The sequence below is a fragment of the Lampris incognitus genome, chromosome 4 (assembly GCF_029633865.1).
Source record: "Lampris incognitus isolate fLamInc1 chromosome 4, fLamInc1.hap2, whole genome shotgun sequence".
Taxonomy (NCBI): domain Eukaryota; kingdom Metazoa; phylum Chordata; class Actinopteri; order Lampriformes; family Lampridae; genus Lampris; species Lampris incognitus.
The window spans coordinates 45,856,091-45,870,919 of NC_079214.1; the positions used below are offsets into that span (position 1 = coordinate 45,856,091).

General features: G+C 43.0%; 1 protein-coding gene across 3 annotated transcripts in view; it reads right to left on the bottom strand.

Moving 5' to 3' along the window:
• Positions 1 to 14,829, bottom strand: part of prmt3 (protein arginine methyltransferase 3) — a 114,486-nt gene that overhangs the window by 54,085 nt on the left and 45,572 nt on the right. For all 3 annotated transcript variants that reach the window (XM_056278780.1, XM_056278781.1, XM_056278782.1), the window contains one exon: positions 8,965 to 9,043. In XM_056278780.1, the coding sequence (XP_056134755.1) occupies positions 8,965 to 9,043 (79 nt within the window). The remainder of the gene's footprint in view (positions 1 to 8,964; positions 9,044 to 14,829) is intronic.

Here is a 14,829-nt window from a genome sequence, read left to right on the forward strand (position 1 = left end):
GCTCCCAGTTCTAAATAGATTTTTTTTAATGAGAAATTTGAGGATCGATTGCTTTCATTCAACTCTTAATAAAATTTGACTTGTATGTGGGCTGCGGTACTGTGATCTCACAGGGTTGAGTCCAGACCACGAGCAGTTTCATGAGTCAGTACTCTTTGTTTCCGACATGTCACGTCGGTCTTCACTGTCCTGTCCAATAAACCTGAGAGGATGTTACATGTGAAAAATGTCTATTGCAGACACATTTCAACAAACTCTTCCTAGCATGTGCACACAACCACTTTAGGAGCCTCAGACAATGGGCCATTAAGTGTGTGGATGAATAGTGACAGTTCAGTGATAGGCATCTCATGGCCCCTTATTATTGGCTGAAGCTTTCCTGTGACCCTGTAGGTGTCACCATAGCTGATGACACCACGGGGACACACACACACACACACATTCAGGCACACTCACCTGCGCACACGCACAAAGAGAGAGAGAGAGAGAGAGAGAGAGAGAGAGAGAGAGAGAGAGAGAGAGAGAGAGAGAGAGAGAGAGAGAGAGAGAGAGAGAGCGAGAGAGAAGTTGCATCACTTCATTTTATTCTGATTCCTAAAAGCAGGTGAGTGGCTTTGAGGGCCAAAGGATGGGAGTAGAGAGACTTGCTGATTCGCCAAAAGTGGGACAGGTGAGATAGACTCATGCACAGAAAAACAGACAGAAAGAGGTGAACAGGCAAAGGAGGAAGGTGGAGTGGGGGGACTTGACTGAGGAGAAAGACGGAGATAGAGAGGGAAGAGGGTGGGGGTGCACAGGGCGTCCCCAGATTCATGGCTTTGACATCTGCGTCCTTCTCGACTCACTGCCCACAGCCCGTTAGCCCCCTCTTTCAAACTCCAACCCCCGTCCCCCTGCTCTCTTCCTCTGTCTCCACCTCTTCTATTGGTTGGCTGTGTAAGGGTGGATGAGGGAAGAGGGTTGGGACGAGGGGGTGGAGGGAGAATTGGGAGAAACTGATCCTCTCTCTGTGGAGGCTGTGCCTTTCTGAAATGTGTCAGGCAAGTCGGGGGATGGGGGGGGGTGTTTAATGTAGTGGGGAGGAGAGAGCTGCTGTAGCACTTTCTACTGTGTCTTAAACACACAGCAGCACAGCTGAAGTGATGGACTAATAACTCAATAAACACACATACAGACACACTGGACACACACACACACACACAAAAAAAAGATACACATAGAAACATAAATACACAGGCATGCATATATACACAAGTATAGACAGAGACACAAATGCACACACAAATGTGCAAAAACACAGGCACAAAAACAAACACCACTACACACAAACAAATACACGGACAACAGGCACACATACATCCACAAAAACAACCTAACAGGCAAAGTTTCAGACTATAAAGAAGTTTATGAAAATTTAAGTATAAATTATGACACAACAATAAGTCAAAGGTCAACACTGACACAAAGGAAAAATGTGGAAGTGGAAGTCGGTCTTGTACTTTGGATTTTTAATTCGGACAAGCTCAACATGCTACTATAATGCCAAAAGATGCTACTTATTGTTCTTTTTTTTTTTAAATAGAGGATAAATCCCTCCCATCCTGTTGGAACAGGGGATTATAATTCTCCTGCTTCCCATTCCTGAATGCACCCACCAACCAGCAGTAGAGCCGCTGAGTTCTCCACAGTGAAGGTGTTATGGGTTAAGCTCTCATGACAAGCCATGCAGCATCCTCTGACCGGTCTCATTCTGTTAAGGTCAAACCTTCACCTGTCCAATCCCTCTCTCCCCCTGATCAGTCTCTCTCTAGTGGCTGTCGTTCCACCTGGCCCTCCAGGTGTGTGTGTGTGTGTGTGTGTGTGCGTGTGTGCGTGCGTGCGTGCGTGCGTGCGTGCGTGCGTGACCTCTTTGCTGAAATTCCATGGAACCATTAAAGGCAGTGTGGTGGAACGGCTCTTATGTCAGATAACGTTTGGCTGAAGCCATTAAAACCAGTCAGTGACAGGGGGCACCTGACACAGGAAATAAATACATATGCATGCGCGCGCGCGCGCGCGCACACACACACACACACACACACACACACACACACACACACACACACACACACACACACACACACACACACACACACACACACACACACACACACACACACACACACACACAAAATCCATAAAAACTATGGTCCTGGCGTATGTCGTATAACATTGTTTTGATACGTTCCCACGGATAAAAATGTTGCCTCTAAAGGGCGTCCGAGTAGGGTAACGTAGCGGTCTATTCCGTTGCCTACCAACACGGGGATCTGTGGTTCAAATCCCCGTGTTACCTCCGGCTTGGTCAGGTGTCTCTACAGACACAACTGCCGTGTCTTCGGGTGGGAAGCCGGATGTGGGTATGTGTCCTGGTTGCTGCACTAGCGCCTCCTCTAACAGTTGGGGAGCATGTTCAAGGGGGAGGGGGAGCTGGGGGGAATAGCGTGATCCTCCCACGCGCTATGTCCCCCTAGTGAAACCCCTCACTGACAGGTGAAAAGCAGCGGCTGGCGACTCCACATGTATCGGGGGGGAGTGTGGTAGTCCCGGATCGGCAGAAGGGGTGGAGTGGCGACCAGAACGGCTTAGAAGAGTGGGGTAATGGGCCAGGCACAATTGTGGGGGAAAAAGGGGGGGGGGGGACGTTGCCTCTGTTCAACTACTTATCAAACAATCTAGTCCTGCTTGTTAAATTTTTTTTTTTCAATCCAGGAGGAACTTGCCAAGACAGCAGCATTAAAGTAAGTTGCAGTAAGTTCAACTAAATCAAGTTCAAGTAAATTAGCTTTAAATCAAGGTGAGGAATTAGTTGTTTAAATTTCTACGTGTCTCTAATGCATTAATGTCTGTGAGTTTTTGAAACATTTAGAAAACATTTAGAGAGGAATTGTTTGGACCACAGACTAATAGCTTAAACAGCAATATGCCAAAAACACGAGTGCTCTCTGGGAGAAGAAAAACAGCAAGGACTTCAGAGTCCAACTGGACAAAAAAAAAAAAAGGCTGCCCTTAATAACATTTTGACTCAACATCTGTGGAATCCATTTTGAAGTTTTTATTCGCAATTCTTTTTCTTTTTACTTGTAATGGTTTTATATTAATATATGCAAAGCTGTTATCAATTAAACACTTAAGTATTTTCCTGTGGATCAGTGGCAAAAAAAAAAAGAGTCATAGTCATAACTGTATGATCACTGTGATCACTGTGCACAAACATTATTAGGCTGACAGGCCCAGTAGTAAGTGAGATTAGCAGCGGACAGAAACATGCACACACGTACAGAAAAAAACTGTTTTATCCTGTCATTATAACACTTTTGTGCAGCGCCCAAGTCAATTGAATGGTCAAGCTAAGAAAAAGCTGCCTAATGAAAACATTTTGCCTGTCAGTCTGTGGATGTGCAGCCTCCTGGGCGGACCCTCACACATATACGACCAGGTCTAACATAAACTTGCACTTTCCAAAAGAAAAGGTTTGCTATTTGACCATTATGGTCTAACCCCGTCTTTATTTTCACAATATAATAAAGCTGGATAAACCGTTAACACTCGTGCATGTGCAACTCACATCTGCGGTTGACTCAGATCATGTAGCAACAAGAACATTCAACACTTCCTGTCCCCACCCCCCTTTTTCTCCCCAATTGTATCTGGCCAACTACCCAACTCTTCCGAGCTGTCCCGGTGCTGCTCCACCCCTTCTGCCAATCCGGGGAGCACTGCAGACTACCACGTCTCCTCCGATACATATGGAATCGCCAGCTGCTTCTTTCACCTGACAGTGAGGAGTTTCACCAGGGGGACGTAGTGCATGGGAGGATCACACTATTCTCCCCAGTTCCCTCTCCCCCTCGAACAGATGTCCCGACCAACCAGAGGAGGCATTAGCGCAGCAACCAGGACACATACCCACATCCGGCTTCCCACCCACAGACATGGCCAATCGTGTCTGTAGGGACGCCCGACCAAGCCGGAGGTAACACAGGGATTCGAACCAGTGATCCCGGTGTTGGTAGGCAACGGAATAGACTACCCAGACGGCCCAACACTTCCTGTTTTGACTGCAACCAAGAGGAAGTTTTTCCTTTATAACTTTCACATTTTTGGACTACCAAAATTCTTATAATAACAATAATAATGACATTAATAACTTCTGATCATGGTGCTGCCTGATCCGAGTCAACCATAGATGTGAATCATGTATGCGTGAAAGTAAATGGTTTAAACAGCTTTATTATATTATGAAAATAAAGACAGAGGTTATTATTTTTGGTCCATCCAGTGTTCCTCCAGTTCCCCTGTGCTGAGATTAGCAGTGAATGATTTGCTGACTTGCGAAATACGATTGACTTCTGGTTTACTTTCAAAACTCATACCCAAATACATTATGTTTTGACACTGTTGCTGCTCAATCTAAGTCAACTGTGCACATGTGCGACTTACATTCACGTTGACTCAGTTCAGGCAGCAATAGAGAGCAGCGTTGGTCGAAGTAAATGAGAAGAAGGAGTGGCAAAAGCAATACATGTTTTTCAAAGGTTTTGAATCACCACAACCATCAGAAGTTCTTGATTATACAGTCATAACTGTGCACAAAAAAATATTAGGCTGATAGGCCCAGGAGTATGTGAGATTAGCTGTGGAAGCACACACACACACACACACACACACGACCAAACACAATATCCGCTCCACGTTACTGCCTAATGGAGATAATAATGTAAAAGAAAAACGTGAAAGTCAAACAGGTCTGAATACATTTTATAGTCACTAGCCTCACAAATGTCAGCCAGGCTCGCACTAGGATTGTGAAAGAGGCACAAGCCTTAATAGAAGCTAAAGTTTCTCATTCTAGCTGATGAAGCATGCATTAGCTAACTTGCCACAACAACATTAATAATTAGAATTCCATCAGATTATCACTGCTTTTCCTCAAGCAAACAAAACATAATTAGGGGAGGGAATCTCTAGACACCTCACGATCCGATTCAGACGGCTACGATGCAATTATAAAACGATTATTGATGCATCTTGATGCATCAACATTTTTGATGTCTATACATGATTTTTTTTCTCACTGTGTGACTACTTGCTACTTTTAAAACATAGCATATTTGTAATGATCAATAATTAAAATAAACAGATGAATTTACTCCCATTAACTTTTATTAATACAGTAACAAATAGAAGAGATGTGTCAACTGAAAGGTCACGTTTCCCAGCATTGGAAAGAGCCAACAAGAAAAGAAACAAAAGTTTGCCTGTAGCAGCATCCTTCTTGTAAATTAAAACGGGCTTCAGCAAGACTTCAGCAATCACTTGATAACATAAAAAGCTGCCCCCATTCACAAATAAATAATAAAGACTTCAACCGAAATCCTTCTGTTGTGGGCAATTAGCACAGAATCCCTCAGACAAAAAAAAAAAAAAAAATATATATATATATATATTGCTTTATATTAAAATCAAAAACAGCTTTCATACAAAAACAACATAGAATTCTGTACCAGCTCTCATACAAAACTAACACTTTCTGTGGATTAAGTGGTAAAACAATAAATAATCGAGAAAATACAAAATAATAGGCCACAATGAAATCATGGAAGTGCATGGAAGCGCAACATAGCAAATGTGCTTAGCTGGTGAAGGCTGGAATGTGTGTTTTTGTATAAGTACAGGAGTTGGTCTCCATGCTCCGGTGTAAGTGTGCTCCGTTGTGCGGTAACTATATCCCCTGCAGTAGAGAAGACTCTCTCTGCAAAGACACTGGTGCCTGGAATACACAAGTATCTCTTCGCCAACTTGGAAGCCAGAGGAAACATCACTTCATTCTTACTCCACCAACTGAGAGAGTCCTTAGAGAGAGAGGGGGATGAAGCACTACGATACTTGGTCACTTCCTCCTCAGCTCTGTCAGAGGCTGACATGGGCTGTTGAACTCTAGCATCAGTGAAGGTCTGCCCCAGCAGATTCACTGGCAGAGAAGATGAAGCCTTTCTTTTGGGAGCAGAGGGGCTTTAGTGTTGCTCCTCAGTGGTCTTGGGATGAGGGGTATTCTCCTTACTCAATGTGTTGTGCTCTGGGTTTTCCTCCTCTTCTGCTCTCACCTCTTGCTGTAGATAAACACAACAGGTAAACATAACAACCTTACATTTTTAAATCACAATGTCAATCTCTTCAACCCAAACCACATTTGAACAAGGTCATTAACCAAACACAAATTTACTTTTTCTATTCAATATTAAAATTCTTGTCTTGTTTATGGAGTAGTTGTTATTTTGTCAATTGGATAAGTTAATAAATGGCTTAAGCCCAAAGTGACATTTTAAATGTTTTACATTAATTTTTACATACAATAAAATGGCAGAATTACCTCTAGTGATGCAGCCTCAGCAATCCCTCTTCCATATGTCTCCTCTCTCACCTCCTCAGAAAGGAAAAGCCGTCCCTTAAAACACGGTTCAAGAGCAGAGGCTATGTGAAGAGTGTTTCTCTCCTGCTCACTGGTGTACCTCTTGCTGAGGTCCCCATTGATGGCCTGCTTTATTTCCTGGACCACTGATGACTCTCCAATACTGTCCTTTGTGCCCTGGATGAGTTGTGCATGCAATGGGCAATCGAACACACTGTTGGGGTGCTCTCTTCTGATATCAGAGTAGTCGCATCTTTCATTGGCTTTAGGGCCTTAATAACATCCCCTGCATTTGAGACATCTGCTTCACTGAGTGTTCAGAGGTCAGCTTCTCCTCTCCTCGCCTGAGGAGAGAGTAAGGCGGTGCAGACCGCAGGTTGTTACTCCAGAAACCTGTCAACCATCTCATAAGCACTGTTCCACCTGCAGCTAACATCTGTTTTCAGCTTGTGACATGGTGGACCAAGTGGCTTCTGCTTCTCCTCAAGCTGGTGTTTTGCAGTGGTGCTGTGGTGGAAAAATGTGGAAATATGTCTGATCCTCCCCAGTAGCCTTGATACTTTGGGTAACTGGAGCGCTTGCTGAAATGCCAGATTTAGTGTGTGGGCATAAAATCTCACATGTAGGAATTTACCCAGCTGAGCAGCAACGGTCATGTTGGGGGCATTATAAGTCACTAAAACTACATGTGTGGTAATGAACTGCCATTCTTCTACTACATTCTGTAACAGCTAAGCCACATTTGCTCTCGTGTGTCTCTTACACATGGCTCTTGTTTGCAGCACGTGAGACACAAGCTGCCAGTCATCGGTAATAAAGTGCGCAGTTACGGGGACGTAAGATTCTGTCGCAATGGATGTCCATGCATTGCATGTTAATGCTATCCTACCCGCCTTCCTCAATGATTCCATGACTTTGATTTTGGTTTCGTTGCAGAGTGTGGGTATTGCTGTGTCAGTGAAAAAAAACATCGACTTGGGATGTTGTATCTCGGCTCTAAAGAGTGCAGCATAGCACGAAAGCCCTGGTTCTCAATGACTGAGTTGGGGCGCAAATCATTGGCAGTAAAAGTTGCGATCGGCTTTGTGATTCGCTTCGCCCTTTCCATGATTGGTGGAAACTTTGATATCACTTGTTCAGTTCTTCTCTAGTTGGCAGCAACTACAACCGTCTGTTTTTCCTCCAACTCCAGGTGGAAACGTGAAATATGGTTTATCATGTTTGTTGTGTTCCCAAAATATTTTAGTTTAGTTAGACAACTTGCATACAGTGTGGCTCTTGTCCAGGTCCCTTTTCCCTTCAACTTCATAGAAGTCAAACTGCTTCCATATGCTGGCTTTTACGGTGGAGGGTGCTGGTCGGCTTGTATGCAACTTCGGTTGCTCGCTCGCAGCCATCCTCACCAAAACTGAAGAAGTAGCCTAGCTTAGAACATAAACACGACACACGTTTTACGTCCGTTCCGTTTCACCATCCAGTTGGTTCAGCAGCAGCCGTAAGGAGCGTACAGCCCAGTCAAGAATTGAGCTTTAAATTTTCGATTATTGGGTTTTCTGCATCGAGACATAATCTTTTATGAGAGAATCTCAATGCATCTAAGAATCGATTTCCCCCCCCACCCCTACAGTTAACTATAGCTCCTTTATCCCCATTCCTCCTCACTGCCACTGCTAAAAGTGAGGCATAAATATAAGAAACGCAAAGTATTTCAACTTATATGTAGATATGCTGTGAGACGTATTGTCTCTGTGGCAGTTGCATGCATGGCTGTTGGTAGTAAACATATTTTGGGATTTGCAAATAAATTGTAAATGAACGTTTTGTCTGTAAGACCATATTGGGGTGGGAAACTTGGTCCAGCACACCCATGGTGACCCACCCCCAGCCATTTTGTTTCACCGTCTCTGATCTCCTGCATCCAAGGGAGACAACATTCAACTCCAATCCCCACACTGCTCTGAACATAGGGTGTACCGCTTCACTTTAAACCAACAATTTAGGTCATTATTCAGGCTGTGTATATTCTTGTTAATTTTTTCTTGTCTTCAAGAAGTGGTACACTTAACGTGCAAATAGATCACAGAAGAGTACCACTATATATGGCTATTGCCCATTGTGAGTGTTGTTACTTCATTTTTGTAACTTCCTTGTTTGTACTGTTCCCAGAGAACTTTCAAATTCCTTACTTGCTAAAATTATATTTAGATACTTCAACACATCCATAATCTAAGTCAGATAGATCTCTTTTTCTATATATGTTTTCTGATGTTCTTAAAATGTTCATGATCTTGTGTCTTCATGTTAAGCATACCACCAAAATTCCCCATATATGCAAACTTACTTGGTGGTAAATAAACCTGAACTTGAGTTTACCAATGCACACTGTGTGCACACTACTTCCCCGTCCTCAATCCCAGGATGTGTTGTAACGAACTCTGTGGCATGTTTTGCATTTAGCTGTGTTGTGTTTTTTTTTTTGGGATTTGTGGAAGTTGACAGTAGTGTGACCTTACCTGAACCATCATCGGCCAGGTAGAGGTCTCGGGCATAGAGGACGGAGTCCAACATGGACTCAAACAGCAGGAAGTAACCCTGGAAGGGAATAAAACAAAGATTACGATCCCAGTATCCACTGGAGCATCACGCCATTTTTACTGCATCTGGGGCTTCCTGCTGGCTCAAACAGATGTAAGCATTCCAGATCAAGCACGATAGCAACATCCTGGTTTTGAGTCTGATCTGACTCAGGGCCTTTGCTATAGGTCATCCCCTCGTTTCTTTCCCTATATTTTCTGTCTACATTCACAGTCCTGTCTAATAAAGGTTTAAATTACCACACACACACACACACACACACACACACACACACACACAGAATTACTGAATACATAATACAGAATTTTTCAACTGCAAATCAATTGCTTTCTTATTCAACCTTAGTACAGGATTCATTAATCAAAAAATCAATTATTTCCTCATTCAATGTTACTAATGTAGAAATCTGAATTGCCCGTGACAGTGTATAGAGCACTGGGCTTCCTACCCAGCATTGCAGGGACTGACATTTGACCCCAACGTGACCTCCTTTTCCACTCCAGTAAACGGAAAATTAACCATAATATCATTCGATTAATGCTGAGAATGGGTTGTTCACCATATCTAGTTCGATTCAGCCTGACTGGCTGATATTACTACCAAATGTTTACTTTTTCTTTTTTTTTTCCATTTTCATCATAACCTTCCTAACCTCCAACCAATAACTCTCCCATGAGGTAAACCCACTTCCTTCTAGGTCTGTCTAGCACTTTCAGGTTCCATGCTGGTTTTTATGTTTAATTCAGATAAACAATTGTTGTGTGCATGAAAACATACGGGGGAGGGTTGCATGACTCCATCTGCTAGCACTAGGTATAGCGCTTTGCCTGTATGTATTTTGCTGTGTCAAAGTCCTTACAGATCTGAGGTAGCATTAGCTCTTCCTAATCTGCAAAAAAATCCTTCTAGATTTAAAAGCCATAACTTCAAACAGTAAGAAGTGGGGTTAAGCATATTATGTTAGTAATGAAGAGTGAAATGCAGTCTTAAGAGATCTGTGTTCTGAGAAGAAAAGGAGCTAAGCAGAGATGAATACCTATTGAACTGCTAATTGCTGGTTAAGGCCTCAACAACTCAACATACTAAACTATGACTGACTAAAAGGGTAAAAAAAAAAAGACGCATATTCGATGTACAAACAGTGTGTTGCAGATATTGAGTGAAAGCAGAGTAACAAAAACCTTAGCCTTCTTTTAATGAGAGTTTTCATCAAGTTGTGTTGTACAAATTTGAGAGTTGAGAATAAGAAAACCTGGACAGGAACGTCAGATCCATCAAAATAATCTTTACACTCACTTGGGATGGAGAAGTTGACATGTCATGAAGAGATTATGTGATGAAGTATAATAAAAAGTTTTGTTGGATGTCTTCAGTGTCAACTAAATTTTGTGAACCTCCATGTTTTTGATGATGTAGTCCTGCAAACATGGAGATGATTCAATTGCTCAAAACCAGCTAACTTTTCTACTTTCAAAGATTTGTGTCAAGTTAACATTTGGATGGGGGCATGGTTATGGTAAGGGAAGCAGTGGAGAAGGAGGGGGGCAGGTGGGAGGGGGGGGAGGGACGGAGAGAGAGAGAGAGAGAGAGAGAGAGAGAGAGAGAGAGAGAGAGAGAGAGAGAGAGAGAGAGAGAGAGAGAGAGAGAGAGAGAATGTTGTGGATAGCTGAATATTAACTCACAAAGACTCACCTTTTTCTCGGGTGAAAAAGAGAGAGAGAAGAGGGAAGAGTGAGCGGCAGACAAACACGAGAACCGGCCCTGACTTTTAACCATGACTCCAATTGCCACCATTTCTGTCATGACGATGAAAAAGGTACTATGATGATGATGAATGCGACTCATCTGACTCACCTTCCAAGTGCAATAAAGGGGATACATGCTCTCTGTTTACCAAAAGTGAACTGCTTTAAAAAAAAAACCTAATAAATAAATAAATAAATAAAAAGGAGCTCAGAGGCAACGACTGTCCGGTGGCTGCTGTGGCCCAGTGAATGTCCTTAGCACTGGACTGGGTTGTTTTTTAAAACCCTCGTGCAACCTATCCCTGGCCTCGTAATTTAGAGCCCAATTTCACGGGACACTGCCTCACTTGAAAGAAAGGAGGCTATGAAAGAGAGAGAGAAAGAGAGAGGGAGAGACAGAGAAGGGGAGAGAGAGAGAGATGCCTTAAAGCCGAGTCACACCTTATTTTATCTTCTATGATGCTCCAGGATGATGACCCCCCCCCCTTTACCCCACTGCCTTCAAACGTCCTCCTTGCATTATTTTCCACTCTTCTAATTCACAAAGTTAATTATCAAAAACACGGTGACGCAGAGGTTTCTCTGCACCATTAGACTCTGACGTAAGAAGAATGAGAGAAGCGATAATGGAGACAATCTACGAACAACAGCTATAGTTATCTTTAATGAAACATCAACAACAAAGAATGGTGTGAAATGTTAAGCATAAACACAATGACTGCTTGAGGCGTGATATGTTTGGTCAACGTTATAGTATTCAGAAGCTGTCTTTTAAGAGGCTGTGTGATTCAACTGGCCGATAGGAGATGTCAATCATTAGTGGGTGGGATATACGCAAGCTTCTGGCATGTGTGTACTCCCATGCAACTCTGACCTGAGGAGATTACCTACAACTCACCCAGTCAGACTTAAAAGACTGCAAAAATTCAGTTGCTTTCCAACACGGGGATCGCCAGTTCGAATCCCCATGTTACCTCCGGCTTGGTCAGGCGTCTCCACAGACACAATTGGCCATGTCTGCAGGTGGGAAGTGGGATGTGGGTATGTGTCCTGGTTGCTGCACTAGCCCATCCTCTGGTCGGTCGGGGCGCCTGTTCGGGGGGAGAGGGGGAACTGGGAGGAATAGCGTGATCCTCCCACGCGCTATGTCCCCCTGGTGAAACACCTCACTGTCAGGTGAAAAGAAGCAGCTGGCGACTCCAAACGTATCGGAGAAGGCATGTGGTAGTCTGCAGCCCTCCACGGATTGACAGAGGGGGTGGAGCAGCAACTGGGACGGCTTGGATGAGTGGGGTAATTGGCCCGGTTCAATTGGGCGGGGGAAGCGGGGGTGGAGATTGTACTTAATCTTTGAAAGTAGTTTTTCCTTCGACAACTGAAACTGTTCCAGTGCAAAACAATTTACTTCAAGAGGCATTCTCTTGATACGTAGTGAAGGGCAATGGAGTCACTGCACATGATTTCAATTTTCTGCTGGTCGTCTGTAGAGTGTTTTCAGAACTGTTAAAACGGCATCAACGTGAGTCTTTATACTTATTTGTTTTTAAGCGAACACCTTTTCAAAACTCTGTAATAAACTACAATGACGAGGTGAGAAGGATTTTGGAGTGCATTGTCAACAATATCATTGTCACCGGTCCATGAAGGGGTCTGTACACCAGACAGGTCAAGTTGATAGTGCCAGCAAGTGAATTAGTTTAGTGAAAGAGTAGCATAGGGCTGTGTTCTCTCCATTAGAAAAACTAATGAAAATGAGCTGGAACTGCTTTTATATACATTAACCAAATTAGCATATAAAACACATTCCTCTGAGTGTCCCAACACACACACACACACACACACACACACACACACACACACACACACACACACACACACACCTGAGCACACTCCAAAACAGCAAAACATACACTAGCAAACATTTTTACAGCTGTTCTATATTTACCAGAGGTTTAACCACTTAACAACTACTTCAGTGGTCATTGCTTTCGCTTTATGGGAAATGTCGAATAAAGCTCGGAGATTCATTCCGGTCAAACCCTTTCTATGAATCCAACTTGAAGGGTTTTCTATCAATTACCACAATGTTTTCCTGTTTCCAGATACTCCAGGTGGAGCAAAAAAAAAAAAAAGGCAGGCATGTTTCACTACAGATTTTGTGTGTCAATCAACCCCGGAGGGACTGAATACTGGTCAGCTGTTGGTACCAAAAGACATTTTAGCTGAGAAAAACCGCATCAGCAGTTCGCCGTATTCTCCACGCTATGGTGCATCCATTCGCCCTCTCTCCATCTGCACTCAGCGCACGTTTTCCCCAATTACTGCAGAACATCATCAGATCCAATCCCAGGGGGGCCAAGGCAAAATAAAAAGGGATGGTGTGTGTGCGTGCAAGCATGAGTGAGTGTGCGTGTTTGTGTGTGTTTCTTTCTGCCAGTGCATGAGGACAGCTGCATGCAAGAGATGTTTCTGTGCTCCAGTGCATGCTGAAGCCAGCTCAGCTTCAAAACAGGAAATAGTCTTCATTCTATACTGCTCTACAGTCGGATGACCATGCATTAGCATAAACATATCTCACTGTATACCTTTAATAGATTTTGGTGTGTGGGTTTCCTTTTCTCCTTCCTGTGTGTGAGTTGCAGTGGTTTTGGCACCAGCTTAATTTCCATTTAAAGGGCTTACAGGTGTGAGATTGAGAAGAAAAGGAAAACATGGGATTGAATCAATACATAGCTGTACTACTGTATATCCAGTTTACGGGTAGTAAGGAGCAATAGCTTTGGTGCTTGTATATGACGAGGACATAAAAGTCACATATGCAGGCAAAATTATTTGAGTCACTTTTCCTATAAATAAGGTTTATTATATCTCATCTCATCTTAATGTGGCTCTTTCTTCTGGTCTTTAGTGAAGCAGCGTGAGCAAAGCATTTTGATTATGCGTACGAATGACGGTGAAAGAAAAATAACAGCATTTTTCACTATGAGGAAGCATAATTTTATTTTATGTACCCCTTTTTCCTATTTTTCAAAGACATGGCTTTGGTGTTAGGATTTTGGCTAAGGCTTCAGTAAATGAAAACCCTATTTCTGTCAAATGTTAGGTAAGTCGACAGTATTTTAAAAAGATTCGAGGAATTTTCATCAGCATAAAATGCATGGAATACAAGTCTGGGTTACTGTAAATATGAGTTTGAAGTATTGCCATTATTATTCCTGATACACTTATTCAAAGGGCACTTCTACTTTATTTAACAAGATCATTTTTTAAAAGGGACATGGACACCATTTCTCTTTCCAGAAACGAGAAGGGCGAGAGTGAGCAGTGATGGATTATAGGGGGAAACTGATGAATTTACCTATCTGTCAGAAAGATATGTCACCAAGTTTTAAATAGTTTCAAGCTGTCAGTTTTATACCACGCCACATACACACATACCACGTTCATTGAACAAAAATGATAAGTCCAATGAACGGAACAAGAGGATATTGCTTCACAAGTTAAATTTCATTAGCTATAGTTTCTCAGACTGCCAGAGAGATAAGTGGGTTGGGTGGGCTGGTGAGAGGAAAACAAATGACATTTAATTTGTGCATGATTAGTTATTTTTGTATAGTTATGTAATCTGTTAAAAAATTTAACGAGAAAAGTTGTTACACAGGCAGCTGGCTGAGAAACATTTCCTACATTCAACTAAGCAGACTTTGGAAACACAACCGATAAATCCTCATTAGAACATGGGCACACTGGTAGCACTGTCAACGTGTAGGTGTGTGTGCATGTGTATCCATCTCCATCTAGGATCTAAGTTTTCACCCATTTGTGTGTGCTTGTGCTTGCATGTGTGTGTGACGTTTGATTATGTGTTCGCAAGCGTGTGTGTGGTGTGTGCAGTGTGCGTGTGACTGACAGCCAGACAGGATGACTGATGACTACCTCCCCTTCCTGGACAGGTGAGACTCCAGGCACTGATAAAAAGGCCAGAGGAGAAAGGCAGTCATTAATTCGACTTCATGTCTCTGCCGCACAATGTTGTTG